The sequence below is a fragment of the Xiphophorus hellerii genome, chromosome 12 (genome assembly GCF_003331165.1).
Source record: "Xiphophorus hellerii strain 12219 chromosome 12, Xiphophorus_hellerii-4.1, whole genome shotgun sequence".
Taxonomy (NCBI): domain Eukaryota; kingdom Metazoa; phylum Chordata; class Actinopteri; order Cyprinodontiformes; family Poeciliidae; genus Xiphophorus; species Xiphophorus hellerii.
In genome coordinates, this window is record NC_045683.1 from 30,714,575 (window position 1) to 30,740,300 (window position 25,726).

At 40.8% G+C, this 25,726-nt stretch overlaps 1 protein-coding gene across 1 annotated transcript; it reads left to right on the plus strand.

Annotated features, from left to right (window-relative positions):
* Nucleotides 1–412: 412 nt before the first annotated feature.
* arhgap25 (Rho GTPase activating protein 25) lies at nt 413–21,437 on the plus strand. The gene is made up of 11 exons (XM_032577491.1): nt 413–1,037; nt 7,844–8,046; nt 8,580–8,667; nt 8,836–8,949; nt 15,763–15,967; nt 17,457–17,589; nt 17,670–17,743; nt 18,280–18,401; nt 19,155–19,309; nt 20,051–20,598; nt 20,700–21,437. The coding sequence occupies exons 1-11, from the start codon at nt 974–976 to the stop codon at nt 20,899–20,901; spliced, it is 1,908 nt and encodes a 635-aa protein (XP_032433382.1). The 5' UTR covers nt 413–973; the 3' UTR covers nt 20,902–21,437.
* The last annotated feature ends 4,289 nt before the right edge of the window (nt 21,438–25,726 follow it).

Sequence of the window (25,726 nt, forward strand, 5' to 3'; positions counted from 1 at the left end):
TTAGGGCTCCACTGACCTGTTGTGCAAGTGTGTTTTGCCAGGAGTCTTATCAGAGGAATGTAAGGGAGTCATGTCTGTCCATTGTGCTGTGCAGGCTCTCCTATGTGAAACATTTTACTTTATTATGTGCATAGATTACCTTATGAATCTGTAAAACAAAAAAATAAAATAAAGAAATCTGTATATCTATTCTTTATCTGTGCAACGGTTTGGTAAATTGTACAATATCTAGAGGTATTCTTTAATGCTGAACTGTGTTTTTGGCTATGTTCAGAGAAAAAAAATAAATGTATTTAAAGACAACAGGAGGCGTACTCTGTGACTTCTTCCTTCTCGTTTTTGTGTGTGGTCATCTTCCCCATTTTGAAACTTATTCGGTCAATTTCCTCTCACCAGCCTCTGTAAAATGTTCTCATTTTGTTTGACGATGGAGACCTTTCTGTCGGCGGCGGACTTGGCTTTCACCTTTTAGAGAAATGGGTATGTAGAGACAGCAGCTGGATGGATTTGTGCCCCTGCAGCCCGAGCGGTGAGGCAACATGCTCTCTGAACCAGTCATAACAAGAGGCATAAAACCATTTCCTTTAAGAAGACGCTGCTGGTGGTAGTGGTTTCTTCTTCTTCTTTTGACACCGGTGAACATTAGTCACTTGAAGACTCTGCACTGCAAATCCACTTCGCCCCCCCCCCCTCTCTCTCTCCACCACTTGGTCAGCTTCATGAAGACAGGCACTAACATGGATACGGAGGCGACATGAAGGGATGAGTTACAAACTTCTACCTGGAGGAAAAGAAGAAGAAAAAACCCCAGAGCAATTAACACAGGAAACAGGAAGTGTGATCTGCATTATCATCAGTTTGCGTGTTTTAATGTGTGCGTGCGAGAGCGAGTGTGTGTGGCGTGTGTGTGTGTGCGTGTTTTAGCAAAAAGGTGCATGTGGGAACTTAAGCACCTTACCTGTGCCGTTGGAGAATGTCTCTGAAACTACCTCGGAACTGGGACTTCAGCACCTTCAAGACCGAGACGGCTCGGATAGGTAAGGCTGGCCGGCGTCGCCTTTCATCAGACGGGATGCGAAGCTTCCTCTGCATGTTTCACACACACTATGGGCACGTTGAGCAGATGCTGTCATCTAGAGACGGAAAAAACAAAACAAAGAAAGGTTCTTCTTTACTTGCTTCTCTGTTGTCTTTAAGCTTTTGGGATTTGTCACACAAATATGACTTGTGCGTGTGAGAGAGGTAGAGATTAAAAAAAAAAAAACGACCGCCGGAGTGTGCCTCCAGTGTTCTCAATGTGGGTTTGTTTCCGTGGTTGAGCTGTGTACGCCGATGATAACCAGATTTGCTTTTGGAGCCTTACCTGCAACGCAAATCACTGTTATCCATTTTCTACCGTTCTCTGTTTTGGACTTGTGGGACTATTAAAAGTGCTTTTGCAAGCGGTTCACCATTTCCACGTTTGTGTGTTTTTGCAGAACTGTGTGCGCGATTATTTCAGAGTCACTGATACCACACTGAGCTGTGTTTGCACAGGGAGAACTCGGTGAGGTAGCTTGCCTTAGTTCCTCTCACGACACGGCGGTTGCAGCATCCACACAAGCGGAGGTCCTGAAGCGGAGGCGTTTCTGCCTTCTCGCTAATCGGGTTTTACAATCAGCCCCAACTGGATGTTCGGCACAGTGGAAGGAAGTAGCTGCTCTCATTCCTGTTCACTTTATCTAACTTCCAGTAACTTCCACTGCCAACCGTGTCGTGGTCTTAACTCTTTCACTTTATTGAGGAATACGATTCTTAAATGCTCATGACAGTCAACTTGTTTTCATCAGACCGTGACGGGTGTCTGATTTGTTGACTTAGAAGTTCACCAATGCAGGCTATCGGCAGGAAACTGATGCAAGAGTGCAGTTTCTGCAAAAGTAGCTCTACCTACCTGTATGTATGAGCTTAGAGTGGTGTGTGTGTACTTACTTACACTTGTTTATGTTGCCTCTTTAGGACCTCTTAGCAATCACTTAGATACACAGGTTCAAAGGATGCTTTCATCCAGTCCTTCTGTTGATACAGTGGAATATTGTTTTTGGGATGACAGGTTGAGTTTAGGGTATGTGGCAAGTCTAGGTGTTGCACAAATGAATAGAAGTCTATACCGTTTCCTTATACAGTTAGAAATGAAAACCTGTGTGTGTGTGTGTGTGGGTGTGTGTGTGTGTGTCTGAGCGTATTTGTACAATCATGCTACATAACGTCCCTTCATGCGGATCTGAGAGGTCAAGTTCAGACCTTTGGGAGGGACTGTTGCAAACCTGACAGGATTTCCTGATGATTTCATTCAGCGTTGCAGGAACTATTCAGTGAATACTTTGACATTTTGCAACATCCACTTGCAGGTAGACTACGTAGTGTTTATAATAAAAATAAAAAAAAGTCGTTTTTTTACGTATAAACTGTCATATCATGACAGCACAGCAGTTCAAGATAATCTGAGACAAAATCGAGCTCCTCCTCCTCCTCCTGATGCTACTGTTATCGTCTGAAGAAATGCACCCATCAGAGCTAATCAATCAATCAATCAATCAATCAATCAACCTAGAGCACCTGCTGCTAAATGTGCTAATGTTACAACTTACTGTTAATGGAAAACAGTTATACACTGTCATCACTGGTCATGCTAACTAGCCTTAGCACTATGTTGTGTTGTACCAGTTGTAGCTTAGCACAGACCAAGCCAGATGGGATGAGCATAGCAGCGATTGACAGCGCTAAGACCCTCCTCTTTGCTCTGATTGGTTGTTTTTGATTAAATGAAATGCATTTCTCATTCACGTACCTACTGCTAAATATGCTAATGGAAAACAAACAACTGAATGTTACAGGAAACCATTTATTCATCATCCTCAGCGGCCACGCTGAATGGCCTTAGAATTCATGACAGGCTCTGTTTGGGAACTAGCTGTAGCATAGCACAGAGAAAGAGGGAGTGTGAGCAGCCTGTACATGAGGACGATTGACAGCACTAAGACTCTCCTCCTGTCTGATTGGTTGTTTCTGACCGAGCTAGAGGAGCTCAGTTTTCTTTCACAGATTAGTGTAACACTGGTCATGTTACACTGTCATGACCAGTGAAGTCAGTAACGCGTTACAAACTTTGTAACGCGTTACTGACGTTGGACCTCTTTTTTCAGTAACGAATAATCTAACGCGTTGCTATTTCATATCCAGTAGTCAGACTACAGTTACTTATCAAAATCATTTTGCGTTACTGCGCGTTACTATTTTCTTTTGGAATTTAATTTTATTTCCTCTACCCGTCTTGTCGAGTGATTGCCGTTTATATGTGACAGTATCAGCAGCGACAGAAACGTAAACAATGGAGGGAAGAGGGAGATGAGCATTTTGTTGGTAGAAAAACAGGAACTATTTTGAGTTTCTGTCGCCAAGTCCGATTATTATAAGCGGCTGTGGGCTACTTTTTTTTAAACGTTGCTAGCAAATTTAGTGAGTCGCGAGTTGAGCTTTTTGGGCTCGTTCTTGAACGTGAAGTTGCTCATTTGGGCTTGGAAATAAGCAGACAGAAACCCCAGAATGTGTCTGACCTCCAGTTAGTTTTAGTCAGGCTCTCCCTGTCCATCATTTCCCGGATGATCCGTCCCGCTGTGTCTTTGTTAATGTCAAGTTAATATATTACCTGTCAATTACGTCGAGCTATCCAGAACATTGGAAACATGGAGACTAATATGAACAGTGCAGGGACTGTTTAAATCCTTCTTAGAGTTTTCCAGACAATAGTGGAACACAAAAACATGCACAAATTACTAACGGGTTTTTTTTTTGTACTGTAACCATTAAAAAATCTCCCCTTCAGTTCAACCTTATAAGTGGAAACACTTTGTTGATGTTACCATTATAAAATAGCTTACAATTAAGTATTGGCAAAGATCAATGTAATTTTCACAGTGTTGTTGTTAGCAGCTGCTGAAAGTAGCTAAAAAAGTTACTTTTAATTTAACTTAATTACTTTCCAAATCAAGTAGTCAGTAATCTAACTCAGTTACTTTTTCAAGGAGTAATCAGTAATCCGATTAAAGTTACTTTTTCAAAGTAACTATGCCATCACTGGTCATGACAGTGGCAGCTTTAACAAATTTTTTTTTTTAAACATTTTTTTTATAAGTTACATACCCCAGATTTAAATTATTGGGGTTTTTTTGTTTTTTTTTTTTGCTACGGAGTTTTCCAAAAGTATTAAAACCCCTTTACCGAATAAATTTTGTGTGCTTTTCTCTTATATTCATGCTGATATATCTAAATAAGAATAATTAATGAATAGAAGAGGGAATATTAAGATAATTTGTGGAAAGGAAAAACTACTAGCTGGGCAATCCACACAGTTGCCTCTTGCATTATACGAAAACAAACAGAAAACCCTACTGCTGACAGAAAGTGGAAGGAAGTCCTGTCTGCAGATTGCCACAAGCCAAGTAGAGAACACAACAACATGCTGGTCTGCCCAAAACACAACTTTGTGGCTTTTACTTATTTATGTATTTACTAAGGGTGGAGGTTAGAGGAAGATGCACAGAGCTCAATAAACAGCTTTCACTGCATGAGTCTGGGCTGAAGGTTCTAGACTTTACACACGCAGCGCAGGAAAAAAAAGTATATTTTCATGCGCTAATATGGTCGAAGTACAGACCTACAATTAGTTCATAATCTGTATTAAAACATATCTGTTAGTTCATGATCTGCATTAAGACAGATTATGAACTATTGAGCATTTATGTACCAACCTGGTTCCGACATGCTCAATGCAGCATTTTATTCATAGTGGCTATTCATGCCAACATTTTACATTTTTATTTGTAATAAAAAACAGAAAACCATATATTGTTCTCTCAACATTGCATTATGTACGTGTTGCTTTGTGTAATTTAACCCCTATAAAATACATCGATGTGTTAAAGTGTCAAAATCTGAAACCGTTGAAGGGGTGGGATTACTTTTGCTTGGTGAAGTTCCTACAGCTGATATCTGCTAAACAGGAAGCAGTCTGATAACGTCGGCTTTTGAAATGCAACATTCAGTGTCCTGTGTTCCTTTCTCCTGCCATATGTGCCACAGACAGATAAGGTGGTTTGAGTAGAGCCAGGGGCCGGGACACCTTTAGAAGTTTAGGAAACAGAAAACAGCTGAGACACTGAGAACAGATGTGTTTTGTTTTGTTTTTTTTGTCTGCAACAGCAAATTAAAGTCATATACTGAAATGGTTGATCCTCCATAAAGCACAGATAGTTTAAATTAGGGATGGATGATGTATTGGCACTAACATCGGTATCAATGACAACGATATTAGTCATTAATGAACACGTTGGTGTCGGTCTGATAAATAAAGCTGGGCTGATATTAATAACCAATATTTATTCCCCGTCTTGTTGCCTTTTGTTTTTGAAGGGGAAGCGGAGGAGGTTGGTCATGTGATAAGGATGTCGATGCAGCACAGGATTGTGGGTAGTTTAACTGAAGCAGCGAAGCCATGTGGAAGTCAGCGGTGTGTTTGTTTATTTCCAGGTGTCGAATGGCAGCGAAACGTTTATCTGCAATTTATGCATATATCAGTTATGTTGTGTATCGATATCAGTCCAAATGTTCATATTGGTGCTACCCACGTTTAAATACACAGAAATAGGAATCTAAATGAACAGCACAATCTGTATTTTCTCACTCCAAAAAGATATTTACCCCCCAATTGTGAAGTGTTTACAATCATGTTTACATGAATCCATATTCGCTGTCCACCTCAAAGCTCCAGATCAGCAAACTGCTAAAATGAACTTTATACACTGATGACGGTAAAGACATTGTTACAGGCTAAACAGAGGAGCCATGTTGTGATGACTTCCTGAAGGCAGGAGTTTTTAAAGTGACAGAAGCCCAATTTCAAAGTGTTAAATTACAAAAGTCTAACTTCTTTTAAGTCATATTTGATATATATTGAATTCTTTTTAACAACCAAAGTTAACAGTCACTTGATTGTGCTATAAAATGGCATTATGTGACATTTTAATGGGCTCCCATGTTTGTCTTAGAGGTCAAAGTGATGATGTCAAGGCCGCCGTGACACAGCGGGTCCAGTTTGAAGCCAGGGTGTGTGTGGGGTCATGGTTTGGTCCCAGCGCTGTTCAAGTCAGACCAAAGGGCTCGTAGGTGGAGACCTTCAAAGCGTAGAGCGAGCCTCCGGCAGGGACGTTACAACTTCCTGTTTACCCCTGAGCCGCCCTATTTCTTCTTCTTCTTCTTCTCCTCTTGTCATCTTGCTTAAGAAGAAGACACGGTGGCTTTGAGAAGAACTGAGGGAAGCTGGCTCAGTCTGACTCTGTTATCTCCACGCTCCCACCACCCTGGGTGTTATTCAGGCCGTCTCCAACCAACCGAGTCTTCTTCTAGCACGTACAATTCCCCCACTTCCTCTCCACTGTCCCTTTAAACCAGCCGGGTCCAAACGTTTGTTGATGTCAAGTTGAAAGTATAGCGGGGGCCACAGAATTTTTTTTCTACTTTTACTTTTAATTATAATAGCCAAAACAATTTTATATAATTTTTTTTTTCATCTGTTCAGCCATAAAGTAAGCACACAATATTTCAGTGAAATAAGGAAGATTTACGTCAACAAGGGGTCTGTAAATAATTGTGGATTTAAAACATAAAAAAAGCGTCTTGCAGGTTTGTCAGATTAAACTGTAAACCATATTCTAAACTGGTTTCCAGTAATTAGAACAGGGAATGTCTCACTCTTGCTTTATTTTGCCAAGTGTATTAAATGACCGAGCTCAAGTCTGCAATTTTGGTTGCTTGTTGCCCCTTTTGCTGTTCAGACAGATTCAATTCAAAGCAAAATCTTGGATAAATAATTTGTGTCGCACTTTACACTCTGCAAAATCACAAATTGCAACCGAGTCTTTTTTTTTTCTTCCGAATTTCTAGTGCAACTATCTTACTGCACTTGAATTAAGACAAAACTAACTTGTAACTAGTAACTATTCAGCAAGATATAGGAGTTTGTTTTATGTCAATAATTCCTTAATATTGATGAAAAAGTGCTTGTTCTATTGGAAGATTATTTCTCTTATTCAAGGCGCTTATTTCCACAAGAAACTACACCGAAAAATACTTGGAAAGATTTTCTTTTCGAAGTGCATTTCACCATTTTAAGACTTTAAATTGTAACTTTAAAAAAAAAAAAAAGAAGCCTGGCATCAGTGGAAATAGTTTTTTAAATGTGTTTCTGCATCCAACTGCCTGGCAAATTTTCACCATTCTTGAATTGTGATGAAGGGCCGATGCTGATGGCCCCTGAGCCGCACTTTGGACACTCTTGCTATAAACCTCCAGATAAAGGCTTCTTAAATCATAGAACTCTTTAACTTTTCCTGGAAGGTTCATGCTTTTAAAATGCTAATCATAGTGAAGTGTTAATACATCAGGCTTGATGTGCAACGACGACAGCGCGGTCAGGGCCGATGGTCTGACCTCTCACTTGCTTTTTTCCGGTCGCCACTTGTTCCTACAGAGCAATCAAAGCGGTTCTCGCGCAGCCCTCAACAGGAAACAGCTCAGCTAACGGCATCAGCAGCTTCCTTTCAGCTTCGACTGAGCAGAAATAGGTTGTAGTCAGTCAGCGCTGATGCATATTCATACAAGAGAAGAGGAAGTGCCGGCGGCGCAGCTGAATGCCCCCCCGGTGTTTTGATAGTATTTCGCAGTGTGGAGGGCGGGGGGGAGGCGGAGGTTTGCACGGCAGGCCGGTAACACCTTCACTGAGCGCTTTCTTGTGGTGTCGCGGCAGCCCGATCCAAGAGCGTGATTCCCGGAGAGGGGACCCCCGGGTCGGGCTCGCCGTGCTCCCCCAGGTCCATGGAGATCCCCCTGAAGGCCGGCTGGCTCAAGAAGCAACAGAGGTCGTTGGTGAAGAACTGGCAGCAGCGCTACTTCGTGCTAAGAGGAAGCACTCTGACCTACCACAAAGATGACAAAGAGACCACTGTGCAGGTGGGTGGCAGTCCAGAACCTTCACCAGAGCCAAAAATATTAGAATGTCAATAGAATATTTTTGTAATTGTCAAGTAGAATGCAAATAAACTTTTTAAGCATTTAGCAGTTTCTTCTGTTGAGCTTAGCTGTGTTTGAGATGTACTTTTAATCATTTCCAATCAACACCACAAACATTTTCAGCTGCCTTAACGCGCTTCCTGCACACAAATTACTGATGCTTGACTTTGACTTTGTGTATTCCTGACCGTGTAATCATGCAGCTGATGGTGTGCTGGGTAGAAGTGGACGAGTTGTGTGAAACCACAGCCATTAATAGTTGCATCAAAAACTCACAAGCTTGCTTTTAACTTTCTCTGCCTCTGCTGCTAACAGCTGTATCTGAAATCAGACGTTTATGCTGTAGGAAGCTGAGAAAGTGTGCTCAAAATATAAACATCTCCTTTCATGTGTAATGTAAATATGAGGCTGAAATACCAGGGTTTTTTAAATATCATTTCTACTTTGCTTGGACTCTTCTTTCTGGCCTACAGGGAGTCATCCAGCTGCGCTTCAGTAAAGTCAACGAACTCACACCAAGTTCAGATGACGCTGGAAAGTACCTCTTTGAGATCACACCACGTAAGCGTTTATAAATCCCCGACGGAGAATGTTTTCGTTGCCGTGCTAAGAAATTTGGGAGGCAAATTTTGTCGCAATACTTTTTACATCATTAAAAAAAACCCTCCGCCCGACTGCAACATCTGCAAAATTGTTCACGAGGGGAAAAAAATGATTGAAATGTTTCAGATTCGACCGGAGACAGAGAGCGGTGTCCGTACGTCCTCATGGCCAGCTCCCAAAGCGATCTGGACGACTGGGTCCGAACGCTGCGCCGAGTCATCGGAATGCCGACGAGTGCAGGTCGGTGGAAATCTTTGGCTTTCTGAAGCGACTCAACGCTCAAGCACTTGCTCAGTGACAGAAAACGGCTATCGAGTTAAGAAATTGGAAGGAGTAGTCAGATTGAGACATAGCTTTTTTTTTGCTGAGTCGGGTTTTGGACGGAGTTGACGAATCCCGAAAGGGCACCAGAGGTCACAGAGGGCATCATAGTGTTTACAGGCAGCTCAACAGTTATATTGTGTTATTTTGATTTTGGTGCCTTAGACTCTCATTGTGTTACAACTAAAATATACCGATTTCTCAACATTGGCAAAAATCTAAATCAAAAATGTACAATATGATCTTGGTTCTTTCATTTAAAGCAAAAAAGAGTAACAATTACTGCTACAGCTGCTAAAAATGAATACATATAAATATGATGCATTAATTATAATATATGTACTCTGGCTTTCTATGATGTTTATTTATTTTGGTTTTAATTAATGGATATTATACACTAAACACTCCATAAATTCACTAACTTTTTACTTTCTAAGTTTATAACACAAGTATATATGCTGCCTTATTTTTTCTTTCCACATGTTTTTATGTCCCATGTTTTTTTATGCATTGCTGCATTTTTTATTTTTGTGGATGACTGGCCTGTTTTGCCTGCCAGCATGTATCTGGGAAAGATTATTTCTATTTGTTTTCAAAGAGGCGTTCTGCAAAGTAGCTATCAGAACTCAGTTTTCTCAAAGTGAGATTGCAATAAAAACTAGAACTTATGTTAGCGTAGAGGTAGAGAGTGAAGTGTAAAATCAGATGAAACACAATCTATCTGATGGCGCAGAAACGATAACTGCGCTGTGCTGTCATCACATCCTGATTGCGATTGTTGCCATGACACCAACAGAACAAGGAAAGGTCACAACTTTACAGGTCTGTTCATCAGGGATTGAGAGATCACCGTGAGAAAGCCTTAGCTTCCAAAGCTCTCACTCAAAACCTTTTGATTTTCAAAGATATATTTAATAAAGGAGGGAAAAAAAACTTTGATTGAAGACGATCTAAACCTTTGCTCAACTTTGATCAAATTCAGCACAGGGTGTCAAAGTCATGACTTATTTTGCCCAAGACTCTCGTCTAAAGAGCTGAATATTTGCCGTTACTGGGTCTGAGTCAAAATCCTGCCTTTGACACTTGGTGATGATCTGATGAACATCTGCACACATCAGTCCATACACATAAAATAATGTGGACTCACTCTTTGAAAATGTTCCAGCTGCTCAGCATCTCATTCGTTGCCTGCTTACATTCTCTGCACGACCCATGAAAGAGCTGAAGACACAAACACAACCTTCATTTATATCTAGCCATTTGGAAACAGTGGCGCCCCCAAGGGGTGGCCATGCAGTGCCCTGGGCACCATGGGAAAAACACATATATATATATATATATATATATATATATACAGTATATATAAATTCAACAGCTATGATGTTTTTTTTTTATTTTATTTTAAATAGTTCCAAACTGCAAACATGCTAACCAAAATAACTGTTTCCCTCATCGCTAAACTACAGGTGAACTATTTTACCGTGAAGATGACATGTAGCTGTTCAGCAGGTCAACAGCAGCTACAGGGATTTGACTGCAGTTAGCTTCTCTGATGAGCTAATTCAGAAAAACAGTGACAGAAACCCCATAACGGCTCCAGCACACGCAATTTCACATGTTGGCAATGTTGTTTGGCTAAAATAGGCACCGACAAACTCAACAAGGGTGAGCTACCGTTGCCAGTGAAGCATTAGCTTAAACTGGTATTAGCCTATGCTCATGTTAATTTCTCCTTCCTTCTACAAACTCACTTCTATAAAATTGTTCACAACAGGCACAGATAATTACTTCACAGAAGTTTGGTCAAAAAAGAACAAACTAACCCTCTAACATTAACTCTGAGAGTTTTTGAACAATAGATAATGTTTGTGTACATTCTTCATTGTGATAAGCAACGCTGACAGCTTCCGCTAGGTAATTATAAATGTGACATTTCATGCAGAGAGGCTAACGACACCATTCTCTTGTATTTAAAGACTCCACCACATTTAGAAATGGAGTGATATGTTGTTATAGTAAACAAAGAGCTGTTTGTTGAGTAAGCTCGTGACATTCACTTGCTAATTTGAGTCAGTGTTGAAGGTCAGAGTTTTCATAGTTCTATTTTCCATTCTGCAAGTTTTCCTTTTAGAGTACAGCTGGATTTGTAGAGGTTTACACAAACACAGGTGGGTTCTAGCTACTAAATAATTAGCTAGTGGTTGTGCCGGATTTTGTCACAAAGTAGCATCAAATAACAAACCAAAGAGGTGAACACAACAATTACAAGTCAAGAACTTCAAAAAACTCTTATCTGTAAGTACGTGCGGTAAATAAGAAATTCGGTTTGGTTTGTTTATGTAGCCGCTAATTAACAACAAATGTCAAATCAAGGCATTTTGTAAAAGACATTTTCAGTTCAGTCACACATACTTTCCAATTAGTCTTAGTTATCAAACGGTGCATTAAGCTCAGTCTATTATTCAAATTACTTTATAAAGTTTTCTACCTAAGAAAACCCAGCAGATTGCATTGAGTTATTGTCCTATTTGAGGTTTACCACAGGCCTTCAGAGAGGCGGTGCAAATGTGTAGAAGACGACGCTCTCAGATGATATCAAATATAACATGTTGCTGCTGAACACTAATACTGCACACTCTGATGGGGGAATGAAGTTTAATACAGAGCAGTGGTGAATGTAAAACCTGTTGGATGCAGTAAAAGACTGAGGGAGGCAGATCCAATCTGATTGAGCGTCCACAAGTTTTTTTAGAATGAGTATAAAATTGTTTTTTGTTTTCTTTTTCAAAATTTTACACATCTAAAATCTCTCGTCAGCTAGGCAGCAAAAAGACTGACTGAATTAGGAGCAGCTTGAAAATACAGAAAGCATAACTAAAACGAGGAACCGCTTTTATGAAGGCAATCAAAATCTTAATTCTGGCTAAATGCTTAAAATAAAGAGTAGTGTGGGTGTAGCCAGTGGGCACAACGATAAAACGGACTCCAAATCCCCTCTACGCCTTCGTGACGCAGGCTTTCCTACCTGTTAGCCTCCACCAACAACAGCTGGACTGCCAGTGTCTTTACAAAAGGCAGCTACACTGTGCTTTTAAAAATAACTGTTTTCTTGTCTACATTCACAACAATAAGGGGAAGTGCTGAAAAAATAGAGTGGACAAAAACACCCATGAGAGTCACATGCTATAACTCAATGCAGTTATATTAAAGTATTTGCCCCTTTCTAGATTACAAAGCTGAGACTTTAACATATGTGTTAAAACTGTCACTATAATGTGACAGTATGAGTCAGATAATCTGTAAAAACAATAATAAATAAAGTTCCTCTTCCTCCTTTCAGTAGTCCTATTGCCATCTGCAGAAATACGCTGCTCAGTCAGAGACAGCCAATCAGAATCTGCTACACTATAGAGCTTTGAAACCAACGTCACTGCGTACGTTTACGTCTCGCGCAGTCGCTCGGCGCCGTCTTTAAAGGCCACAGACCAAAACAAACTTTATTCCGGCGTTTTCATTGTGATACAGAGCGCAGTGAATTTTTTTTCAAGTTGGATATTGGATATCCGCGCTCTGTGGAGTAAGGGGCGTTTAGCTCAAGGTCGATCCGATTTATGAACGCTGATTCCGGCCAGCTGTTCTCTACCGCTCCCTCCTCAAGCGCTCGGAGGTTCACATAGGGACCGTCCATTTCCGAACCAAACACTCCTGTAAATAAATGCCTTTTGACCTACTGATACAAAAAAGTGATAATTCATGCTATTACACGAGGCACTATCCTCTATTAAAATTTTAAGTCATATTCAATATTTTAAATAATTTTAATATTAAATAATGTTTTCTTCAGCAGCTTCCAAATCGTTGCCCCATTAACTCAAAATCAGTGTGAAATTATCTACTAGACTGTATAGATGAAGCACACTCATCTTTATTACATTTTGACCCCTTTTTTATGTTTTAACTAATTTTATATTTAAAAAATATTTTTAAAAATGTTCATAAAATGTATTACATCAGATGATCATCACATTTGTTACCTGTAATGTTCAATTACATAAAATTCTAGGACGGGATCTATTTCATTACCTGTTCACTTTTTACCTGAAATATGTTAAATGCAACAAATATTTCCTTAGAGTGAGATCTATTTCATAACTTTTACCTTTATTGTTTACTCTGACCTTGGTTCATGTTCCTCTTCAGAGTGTGCAGCTTTGCTGAGCTCCTCTCCTGAGGTTTCCTCCTCAGCCTCTCCAACTCGCTCCTCTTCTACAACCTCCGCTGCTGTGTTTTCATTATTTACCTCTTCTGGGGTAAATAATGAAAACAGTCTCTGTAACTTGTTGATCCACCATGGTCTTGCTGTATCGCCTCTTTAATTGACGTGCATGTCGGTCCGATGTTGTGGCGTTTACCTCGCAGTGACCCAGATTCAGTTTCGATTGAGCTGATCCATTTCATACAACGGTTTGCCTTGAAGAGGAAATATCAGAACACACGTCAGTATTAATACTGTAAATTTGACAACACTAGTAAAATAGTTTACTTCACAATAATGGAATAACCTCGATGTCCACTGACAAAACTTGGACTATGCTACATAAAAATATAAGCTCGACCTAAACAAGGACCCACTTAAATGAACTCAACATAAATTGAACATGAGTAGACTGGGACAAAATCATAGCAAAAAATTATGACAACACCAACAAAGCGAATTTAGACACTCACCAGAATGGACATGTCTGGAGCAAACTTGTAGATATCTTGGGATGTTGGAGAACGTAATATCAGGACGTCTCACCGCTGATACCTGGGCCATTCGTCTGCTTTTCATTAGCTCTGACAGCTTAGCCTCCTCACGTTGTTTACAGGCAGGAAAACAGTGAAACTAAAATCCGTTTTCCATCTTTTTACCGTTTCGGTCGTGTGAGCGGACATTACATCCAATAACGCAGCAAGTTCGAACTATTGCTAATTCATTTTAAGTGACTTAGATTCAAAATATCTGTAAGACAGTCGTTTTTGTCAGTTATGTTTATGGCCCCTGAAGATGGCGCTCATCTCCCCGTCTAGAGTAGTGACGTCACGTTCCAAAGCTCTATAGCTAGTTCGCCACAACATAGCCTGCAATGAATGCTAATGCTAGCTAGCATGGCCACCAATGACAGCGGATAAAGAGTTTTCCTGTAATTATAGGTTGTTTCTCCGCCATTAGCACGTTGAACTAATGGTACATAAGAGTGACTGACAGAGATTAGACCCTCCTCCTGGCTCTGATTGGTTGTTTTTGATCGGGAACGATGTGTTTCTTCAGATGGCAATAGAAGCAACAGAAGCACTGGAAGAAGGCAGAGGAGTAAAAATATTTTGCAGATATATATACAGTAAATATAACTGACTTGATATTTTAAACTCAAGTAAGCTTGAGCTTAAAATAACAACTGTCATTCACCATCACAATAGCGTGTTGGACTGCTGGTTTGATGTAAACGCTACGCTAGATGGACCATATGGGACACCTTCCAATATTTTTACGTTTTCCATACGTCACAGGGATCAATAGGATGTGGAATGGACTTTTGAGTTCTAAGCAGTGGTTTTCATTAGTGATGGGATTTTCGGCTCCTTTTCGAGATGCGGCTCTAATGGCTCTTCTTACTGTGGAGAGCCGGCTCTTTCGGCTCCCAAACGGCTCCCCATATATATTTTTGACATTATTAATTAATTAATAGCTTAAACCTAATTTTATAATATTTTGTTTCATTATTGACATTGTTAAGCACTTATGATGAGTAAAAATGCCGCATAACAATGCTATAGCAATACCGATGCGTGTGATGTCCGCATGTGCCTGTGCAGGTTGTTTGTCGAGCCTGCACCATAGGAAATGCTGACTTTGCACAGTCTGCACTCTGCCCTGGAGCTTGATGTAGCATTAAAATGAGTCCAAATCTTGCTCCGTTTTCTGTCACTCATTTATTTTCACCTATTCAGTTCTCACACTGACTCCCCTTCTTTCTGTGCTTCTTGACCGCTGAGTGAGTGTCTGTACATAAACACCTGCCGACGAACGCTATACAGCTTGGCCAATTGCCTGCCGTTTCCACAAAAAAAGTGGAGAAAAACTTTTTTTTCAGTGTTTTCCCGCCACATTATTAATTGAAACTATGTGTGATTGGTCAGATGTGTGGAGCACACGCTTGACATGAAGGCAGTGGACCGACCGAGGGAAAAAACTCTCTGCTCTAGCACTGGCAGAAGAGCAAAACGCGCAAGGAGACGGAGAAGGGGGGGAGAGACAGCGAGGCACCGCAGGACAAAAAAAAACGATGTGGGGAAAAACTATCGGCTGTGGCACTGGCAGAAGAGCAAAACGCGCAAGGAGAGGGAGAAGGGGGAGGAGAAGGGGGGGAGAGACAGCGAGGCACTGCAGGACAAAAAAAAAAAACGATGTGGGGAAAAACTATCGGCTGTGGCACTTGCAGAGCACAAGCACAACGACAGGGAGGCGGAGAGACAGCGATATACTGTAGAAAAAAACCCGGCTCCCAAATAGGATCCTAAAACGGCTCCCATTGTGGAGCCGGTTCCAATCGTTCACTTCAAAGAGCCGGCTCTTAGAGCCGGATCGTTCGCGACCGACACATCACTAGTTTTCATCTTTCGTGCTAGTTTTGCCCACTCTCGTCCTTGTTGATTGATGAACTCTGACCTGTGCTCCCTCTCCAACAGTGTTCGGAAAGAGCCTCATTGACACTTTAACGTACGAGCAGCGCTTCGGACCTCACACGGTACCAATACTGGTACAGAAGTGTGCGGAGTTCATCATAGAGCACGGGCTGGAAGAGGAGGGAATCTTCCGCCTTCCTGGTCAGGACAACGCCGTCAGACAGTTTAGAGACGCCTTCGACGCAGGAGAAAGGCCTTCCTTTCCGAGGTAATGTGCTGGCGACTCACTTATTTCATAGACATATTCAGAATGTTGTCAGAACTTCTAGGGAAAAGAACGTGGTTGTGACCGCAGGTACGCTGGAAAGTTCTGTAGCATGCCTAGGTCTACCCTGCGTAGAAAATCTATGAAGAAAACCACTGCCTTAAAAGGAGACAACAGCATTAGAGTTTCATGAAGAAGAGACAAAAAAAAACAAGGGGAGAAGAGAGAGAAGTAGAGAGAGACTGAAAGATTTCTGAGTTCTCTGAGCTGAGGGCGAGACCACATCCTGTTCTAGTCTATGATGCTGTCAGAGCAACTTGTGATGTTGAGTCTGTCAGAAAGTCCGCTTGTCCCCAACGTTCTGCCTGCAGTCTCATGTATGTCAGGGTCAAAAGCTGCAGCCAGGGTCAAAAGTCCTAAAACCACCAATAAAACAGGTCGAGTCAAAGGGAATCACTGTGGCATTTTTTTTTTTTAGCAACAGGAGGCGAGAAAATGATGTGGTCTTTACCAGGTTCTATTTTTTAACACACTGGCATTATTTAGGACGCAAAGAGGAAGCCAAAATAGATACACAGTGTGTAAAAACATAACCCAAAGTACAGCCATCATTCAGTAAAATGCAAAGTCATCTATAGCAAAAGGTCATTTTACTGCAAAACAATCCTGCATCATCATCTACTGTGTTTTTCTGTGGGTGTGATATCATGTGCTTGGGTTGCTCTAATCTTGTCACTCAGTTTTTTTTTATGAATTTAGATGGAGCTTTGTAGCAGTTCTGGTGCCATATTCATTTTAAAAAAAGAAAAGTCTCTCTTCCAGAATGTTTCCGAACACATCCAGCAGTTTTCCAATTGCTCTGTCAGGAACTTTAACGGAACTTAATTGATGACTGCAGAGTCTAGGAGAGTTTAAGCTGTCTTGCGATCCAGTCAGATTAGGTAATAATCTGAAATGAGTCCCCATTGTGAATTATTTCACTGTGGAATGATGGGTTTTGAATTAATTGACTATGACCATAAAACCTTTCTCTGATTGGTAGGCAGTAATAAAGTTGACAGCTGGTAACCATTGTGTTCAAACCTGAAAAAACTTTAATCAAAGCTCAGAGCCCAAAGTAAATCCAGCATCCTATTTTAATTAAGATTTTACTGCTTTTGTTTTGAGATCATAACTTGAGTAAGCGGTGTTACTTCTGACACCATGTATTTTATGGGGTTTTTTCTGTTACCATGACAGTGTTTTGTCATGTTGAAATAAATTTGCGTGAAAAAAATCTACATTTTAACAACGCTTCCATTACACCATCATCATAACAATGCTTGCTTAAAAGTTTCCAAACATGTTTAACTTTTGTGTGACTTGAAATTTGAAATCCACAATAACATAAAAATATCCAACAATACTTACTCTTTTGTAATGCTGGATTGTTTAAATAGTTAAATAGACAATAACACTTTGAGATCACGCTCACTGAATGTTGTTTCCACAGTGACACAGATGTCCACACGGTGGCGTCGCTGCTCAAACTGTACCTGCGCGAGCTGCCTGAACCTGTGGTGCCATGGTCTCAGTACCAGGACTTCCTGGACTGCACTAACTTGCTGAATATAAGGAGCAAAGAGGTGTGCTGCTGTGACGGTGAACAAATTCAGCCTTAAATATTTGAAACAAGCTTTGACCTGTGGCTCGTATGTCCCTGCAGGGCTGGGAGAAGCTGGAGAAACAAGTAGCTCTTCTCCCCAGAGCCAACTACAACATTCTCAGTTATGTCTGCCGGTGAGTAATAGTAGTAATGACAATTAGAAATTTGACTTGAAAAGGGACAATGCACAACTCAAACATAAATGCCACAATTTGAGACGTTGTACCAGATTGCAGCCATAATTCACATCTGCAATCGTGACCCACACACCAGATGGGTAAAAACAGCTGCCACGCACTAGTATTCACACCCATTGAACTTTTCACATTCTTGTCCAGTTATATGCAAGCTTCATTGATTTTATTGGCATTTTAAGGGATGGACTCAACCCAACACAGAACATAATTGTGGTTTCAGCTTCCAGGTTGAACTTTCTAGTGACATGCATATTTGCACATTAAACCTCAGTCAGATTGGATGGGGAGCATCTGATTCTCAGTTGACTGAAGGTCTGGCTTCATAACCTAACTGTGCGTTAATCTCCTCAGAATTATGCACTTTGCGACTCACATTCGTGGTATGGTAACATGTGAGAAGGTTCAGGGGATGTGAATAGTTTTCCTGTGTAATCCGGACATGTTAAAGGCCTGACACAATCCTTCCTTGTCAGGTTTTTATTTCAGGTGCAGCAACACTCCGATGTGAATAAGATGAACGTGGAGAACCTGGCAACTGTGATGGGAATCAACCTGCTCAAACCTCAGCTAGAAGATCCGATGACTGTCATGAAGGGTGAGAGCATCTGAAAACTCACTGGCCTCTCTTACGTTCTCACAGATCTTGTCACTGTAATCCAGCATTGAAGTTATTTATTGGTGTTTTGGCTTTAAACTGTTGTAACCTCTGCAAATGTTATGCAGTAGCCCCTAAAATAATTCTGGCTCTTTGGGGAAACAAAATAAGAAAAACAACAACAACTTTGGTTTCTGTTAACTTGTAACATAAAAACATTACCAGCAGCCACAAGTGAGCTAAGCCGGTGCTAAGGTTCCCTCAAAACATCAGGGGCCTCCCATGAATGTTTGAGTTTTAACACAGTGCAAAGTACAATATATTATATATATATATATTTTAATTGGTGTGTCACCATAGAAACAATCTGGTGTGTTCACAAACACACACGTTTGGTGTGCGCTTACACCAAACGTGTTTGGAGTGTCAGGCGCATCTGGTTTACATTCAAAGTCTTTGTGGAGGCGCGTCGAGGGCCACCGTGGCACGTTTCGAGCATCTAGCGTGGCGCGATAGGTTATTGGTGTGAACGCACCATAATAAACTCCACGCCCTCTTCAGATTCCACTAAATCTGTCTTTAGACGCTGTTAGAGGTGTTGATGCTCCTGACAGCAAGATGGGGCCCCAAATCTAATTCTGCTTGAGGTCCCATTTAACCTTGCGTCCGCCCGGGGAACAACGATGTTCTCAAAAGTTTGATGAGGCAACACTCAGAAGACAGTTTGTTGCATTTATCTGATTTTCTTCACAGCAACTCCTCAGATCCAGAACTTGATGAGAGTGATGATCAAGCAGCACGAAACTCTGTTTCCTGTCTCCAAAGACGTTCTTCCTGCTTCCCCTTCAAACAAGGCTGACAGTCAGAAGAATGCCCCTCGGAGCTTTGTGGGCTGGGAGTCTGCCGAGGTATGAACTAGCCTTGCCTAATACAGGTTGCATCACCACCTTCCAACCATCACATTTAAAACATGCAAATCGCTTTCAGCTGGATCTGTTATTGATGGATTTTATTACTGAGGGAAATCGGGCTTCTTGCTGCACCTCTTAAGGTACCTGCACCCCGAGGGTAGAATCGGTAGATGTTAAGATAAGATAAGATGAGATAAATCTTTATTGTCATTGTCACAAGGACAACGAAATTTAAAAGGTGCCATCAGTGGGTCGTGAAGTCTTGTTCTGTTGAAATTGTGATGCCTTGTTAATTCGATAAGGTTGAGTGTGGAAAGAAATACTGTTTTTGCTGCTTTTGGCCACCAGAGCCAAAATTTATTCTGAGTTGTTTTTTTTGTTTTGTGGCAAATGTACCACTTTTTGAGCTCATGTTTTTCTACAAAATTTCTGAGATGAATCCCCAAATTTCTCCCTTTTTCTCTAACTACAATGTCCCTAATAAGCTGTTGTAGAGGCCTGAGTTCAGGACGAAGATAAAAAAAAAAAGGCTTTTCTCGAGCTATTTACTTTTCATCACTGCTGCATGTCAAAACAAAGAAAACTCATAATGCTGTTTATGTTTGGATTAAAATAAAGCTCGCTGTCCAGCCAACTATTCATGACGATGAACCACATGAAAATTTCTCTTCCTCCGTTCCAAAATGTCTAATTTATTCACCATATGTGGTTCAAGCTAACCTTATCTGTTTTGCTCAGCTGGGAGATGCGTCTTTATCTGAGTCTCCAGAGGAGGAAGAGGACACCGACAGTCCAGGTCCACTAAGAAGCGACTTCCTCCACAAGCCGGTCCTCCAGGACCCGACGTCGCCCGGCGCGGACGACTGGTCCGGCAGTCCCCGCAAGCGCACCCAAACCCTGCCCACCTTCAACTGCCCCCTCACTGGGATGGCAGCCAAGGCGGACGCCCTCAACAGGTGGAGCCGCATCCATGAGAGCGGCGAGGAGAAGAGTGGAACTTTGTCTGAGGACATTTTCAAAATCCTGGACCTGCGGACTTCGGGGTCGTTTTTTGGAGTTACTCAGATGAGCGTCCAGGAGGATGGGAGCAGGTTAACAGAGCGGAGGGGAAGCGACAACACGAGTTCTTCTTCCACCGCCGCCCCCCAGAAACCTGAGAGCAGCCTTCAGCCTGCGCGGGTGCTGACTCACCAAAAGAGCGTGGACAGCCTGATGGCGAACAGAGCGGTGCGGCAGGTCAACAGCAAGTCTGAACAGAAGGATGACCCTGAACAGCTTGCTAAAACGTAAGTTCAGCTTATAGTTAGAACTTTCTTAATGTAAAACAAGAGCATTCCCACATTCCTACTTCCCATCTGAACACACTCTCTCTCTTGGATTCCTGCAGGATGGAACAGCAGAACGAGGAGCTGAAGGCCTCTGTGGTGGAGCTCCAGGCTGCTCTGGAGGAAGAGCGCCGCCGTGTGGCTGCTCTAGAGATCTGCTTGAAGAATGCAGAACGCAGCAGAGACGAGGCCCAGAGACGCAACAACGAGCTGCAAAGAGACATTCAGCAATTCCTCGTCCGAGAAAAGCAAGCTTCAACTTAAAAAAAAAGGAGCCTGTCCGATAGTCTGTATTTTCTGATAACATTACCAGAGCTAATTTAATAGCAGCAGTTTGACACTGCTGGGATATTTTATTAGAGATAAGTTATTAGTTCATGTGCTTGTGCTTCTAAGAAAAGTCTTACTGTCTTAAGATGTTTTATACTTGAGAAGATGCGTCCTTACTGTTCAGTCACTGTTATCTGGGGCAGCATTGGCACAGAGCGCAGGGGGAAGGAAGAGCCACACCTGGAAGTAATGAATCTAATGCACGACAGGACAACATGACTCTGAAAGCCATTCAATCAGATTCAACAGGACTGCATAAAAGCTGCTGTCAATGTCCGTCTCTTCTATCGTAAGTTAGTGAAAAGCACAAATTAAAGCCTTTTTAATGAATATGAATATTATTAAATATGAGGGCATGTGTGGATATATATTTTTAAAATAAATTATGCAGAGTTTACATGTCAACTTTAAGAGTTCGCATCTGCCTGATGAATCTGTTTAATGTGAAATAAATCTCAGCTCACCCTGTAGTGTTTCTATTTCATTTGTTGTGTTGCATCTCTTATCCTAAGCAATAGTTAAGAAAGAGTAGTTTAAAGGTATCAGTCAGGGGAACAATACAAACATTTCCACAAACCTTGTGCCAGATGTTTTATGGTTTAATAAAAGCAAACCTTGAATAATGGGCCACAATTTCTAACGGTGTTTGGAAACAATACCACACCTACATGTTGAATAAAACATACTGTGGATTTCTTTGTATGTGTGTGTGTGTGTGAATGAAATTATTTTGTAAACTGTTCCAAATACCAGTCAGAACTTTAGGGTTGGAGTTTAACTTTACAAAAAACGGCTTCTACGTGAAATAAAGCCTAACTACGCCCAAACTAACTGAAGAATGGCTTCACAAGACAAAAATGGAATGGCCTAGACAAAGTCCAGAATTAAATCTAATGGATTTTTTTATGCTCTGATAAAGATGGCTTTGGACAAGAGACAGATTTGGAGAGGCTTTGGTTTGAAAAATATTTCCACTAAACAACACGGAATGCTATAAACGAATCAAAATGTACTTCAACAAGGTATTAGATCAAGAATTTTATTCCACGTCAGATTAGACTGTTTTACATTCACAGAGCTCTGGTTTTTCATATCACAAAACCTTGTCATTTAAAAAGGGACTTTGAAGAGCCACTGTAATTTCACCCGAACTTTCATTTCATCACACTGTTTTGGATTTCTAGCCGTGTTCATCAGTATTTGTGCTCTGAGGGCATAATTGAACAGCTGTTGTCAGCAAAACGTAATAAAGTACTTCATGCTGCAAACTCAAAAGGAAGAACAAAAAAAATGGCTCCAACTGTAAACATTGGGGAGATGTCAGCAGCTGCACAACTATGTCTTCCCCCAGGCACAGTTGGAAAAGTCATAAACAAAGACTGAACACATTAACCGCAGACAATGAGCCTCTGTCCTGAACAACTGCCTTCAAAATCAAATCAAACAGACATTTTTGTGTAAACATGCAAAACCTGCATTATTTATTTATTTGACGGCCTTTTTGAACCACTTGAAGTTTAGTGGATATGTAATTAGAAGGCAAGTGGGGCTTAAAATTACTGGGTTTTTTAACATTATTTTTGCTGTTCTACTGTCCGAAAACATGAATCAATGTTTTAAAATCTTCAAAAGATAAAACATGCCTATACTGTGTTTGCAATAAGCATTGCATTGTTTTGTCCAGCTTTATTACTGACCATATGCATGCACCATGATGGTGTTATTGTGAATTCAGGGGGCTTTTAACGCGTTAACCACGCTATTATTTTAAAAGGATCAACGTGTCAATATTACAAAATGCAGATTAATCGCATTACCTAAAAAGAGAGTTTCACAGTTCAAAGATTGCGACCAACAATGCAGAGTCGCAAACGCGAGTGAAAAGATGAGGAAGGAGAATCAGACTGGTGAGCTCAGCGGGCAAATTTGGCTTTAAAAAACACCGCGGTTAGCGAGCGCTCCCCGCGTACAGAGGCTGTAGACCACGATGAGTCCGACCCGACTTCGACTCCTGTCCTCGGTTCCTTTCCCGCATGTATTTCCCCTCATACTGGCAAATAAAGTCGACTACTGGCAAAAAAAATTTAAATAAATAAAAAACAGGAAATTTTCCTTCTATCAAAGCACAACCAGTGCCCTCATTTCTAAACTACAATTGAAACAAAATCACTTCTTTTAAACACGAAAACCTGGAAAACTGAGATGCTTGGTTTGAGACAATAAAACATTTATTGAAAACGTGCAATCGTGATTAATCACAGCACTAGTGCGATTGATCTGATTCGATTGTTTAATCGATTGGCGACACTACTTTTTATCCAACAGGGCAAACAGCTGGAACTCATAAACATCAGGAAACTAAGTAAAAGGACAGTTTAAGAAATCGGCCCCAACATAGTTTCAGTCGCCTCCACAAATCCACATTTGTTACACCCCGAGACCAGTAATGGAGGCCATATAGAGGCGGAGCAGTGTGTGCAGAAGGACACTGGCGTTATCAAGCCTTCCGAAGCCCATCAGGAAGATGTGATAGTCTGTTGCTGCAGCAGTTCAACAAAGCAGCAGATAACAACATGTCTGTCAACTGTCAGCCTGGCAGACGAGTGGCAGAGACAGGAAAAGCTCATTCTTTCCCATCCGTGTGACGCACTGAAATCAGAAGTGTATCTTGGGGGTCACATGAAGAAGCTTAGGAATGACAGACAGCCGCATGGTGGAAGAGGGTTCAGGTGACTAACGGGGAAGCTATTCACATGTGTTGAGGAAACGGCGGCTGTTGATGCAATTGGAGTGGGACAATGTGTTTGAGTCACCGTGCAGAGAGGGGCCGTTTTGGTTCGATTACAATGCAGGGTGGGCAAGATCTTGACTCAATACGGCTTTAGCAAATTTCACCTTTGACTTGTTGTTGGCGTCCTAATCGGGAGGAATGTCTCTAAGCGTTACAATGAAGCAATTTGGTGGTTCTTGTCCGCTGTTAGAAATAAAACAATGAGGCCAGTATTCAGTTGTGTAAAAAGCCTTAAATAAGCAGTGTCTATAGCAGCAGCATAGTGTCAAACACGAAAAATAAATTTGGGTATCTGTTCATGCAGGTTTTTTTTTTTGTTTTATTTTGCTCCACTAATCTGGAGGAAACTTCCAGAAAACAGACGAAACACTGAGTTACTTTAAATGAAAACTAAAAACTCACCTGTACAGAGATGATTTTGATTGTTAATAACTGGAACATTGACCAATAATTTGATGTGTATTTACTTGATTTCATGATGATGATGATGATGGCATTTGACAATGTTTATTGCTGGTTTTGTAATTGCTTGACTGTATTTTGCTTTTATGATGTAAAGCACTTTGAACTGACTTGTTAATGAAATGTGCTATAAAGATAAACTTGACTATTGGGTAAAAAAAAAATAATAATAATAATAATAATAATATATATATATATATATATAACAAAATAACAAAATCACACGTGGAATGATCATTGGTATCTAAAGCAGTCTTTTTGGAATAATTGTAACTAAACAGATTCTTTTTATGCTTAATTTCAAAGTTAAGTTGATCATTGTATCTGGGAACTTTTAATTACATTTAATTACACTTTCTGCTTCCCAGTATTAAAATATAACATGAAGCAGAGATCCAGGGATGTTATTAATCACTTAAATTCACTGTTGGATAACTCCAGTAAAGAGCACTGGTCTGTTGAACCTTTTTAGGGTTACATGGTCTCCGCAACAATCATTGGGTACCTTCTACAACAACTGCTTTTTGTGAGGGATGTTTCCCATCACCACAACATTTTGTAATTGTTTAATTCTACTATAACTTTAACTGGAACTATGTAGTTTGATAGGATGAGATAAAGGTTAATCTTTTAGGCAAAAAAAAAAAATCTAGTGAAAAAAGGTAATATGTGGGAAAACTCTGCACTGTCAGGTGCAGCGAATGGGCTGTGATGCTGTGTGCCTGTCTTACTTTTAAAGACTCTGAGAATGTTGTTGGAGTGAGTGATAGCATAAGACTCCTTGTAAAACTAAAACTAGGTCTAGAAAGAAAATTGTCCAATGCATAGAGAAAAAGCAACACATAATACTGATGTATACAAATGTAATCTATCCAAATGTACAAATACAAGTTAGATTTTTCAAAAACAAACCAAAAAAAAGGCAGATTTATGTCATTGCAATAAAAGGCACATTTCATTACCAGCGGTTTTAACAGATTGGTCCACAGTGTAAACTGTCTTTTTTTCCCTATCTTCAAAGAGGCTACTTGTGCCAAAGAACTATTTGTTACAAACACAGTGTCAAAAGAGAATGGAGCGTATCTCAAAGATAGCATAATATGTTTTGTTTATTGTGTACTGCCGACTCTGAAAAGCAACTTCGCTCATCGTAAACTCAGAAGCTGTTCACTACTATGAGGGACCTACACCTCATTGCCTTTCTATTTCATTTAGCCTGCCGTTGTCTGATGGAGGCATCCTGCTACACTCAACCATATCAACAGACCCACGGTGTAGTTTGTCAAAAAGAAATGCCCAATGTAGCCTGGAAAGTCGCTCAGAGGACTCCACCATTTACAAAGCAAATAAACAAATAAACAGTATCATCCTCGGAACGCCCACCAAAACAAAATAGCTCTTCCACAAGGAAGAGGCTACAGGACAGTGTTTACAAAATCCTCATTAAGGACGCTGTGAGATAACACACAAGCTACTGCATCACACAAAGTTAAAGGGAAGACAGGC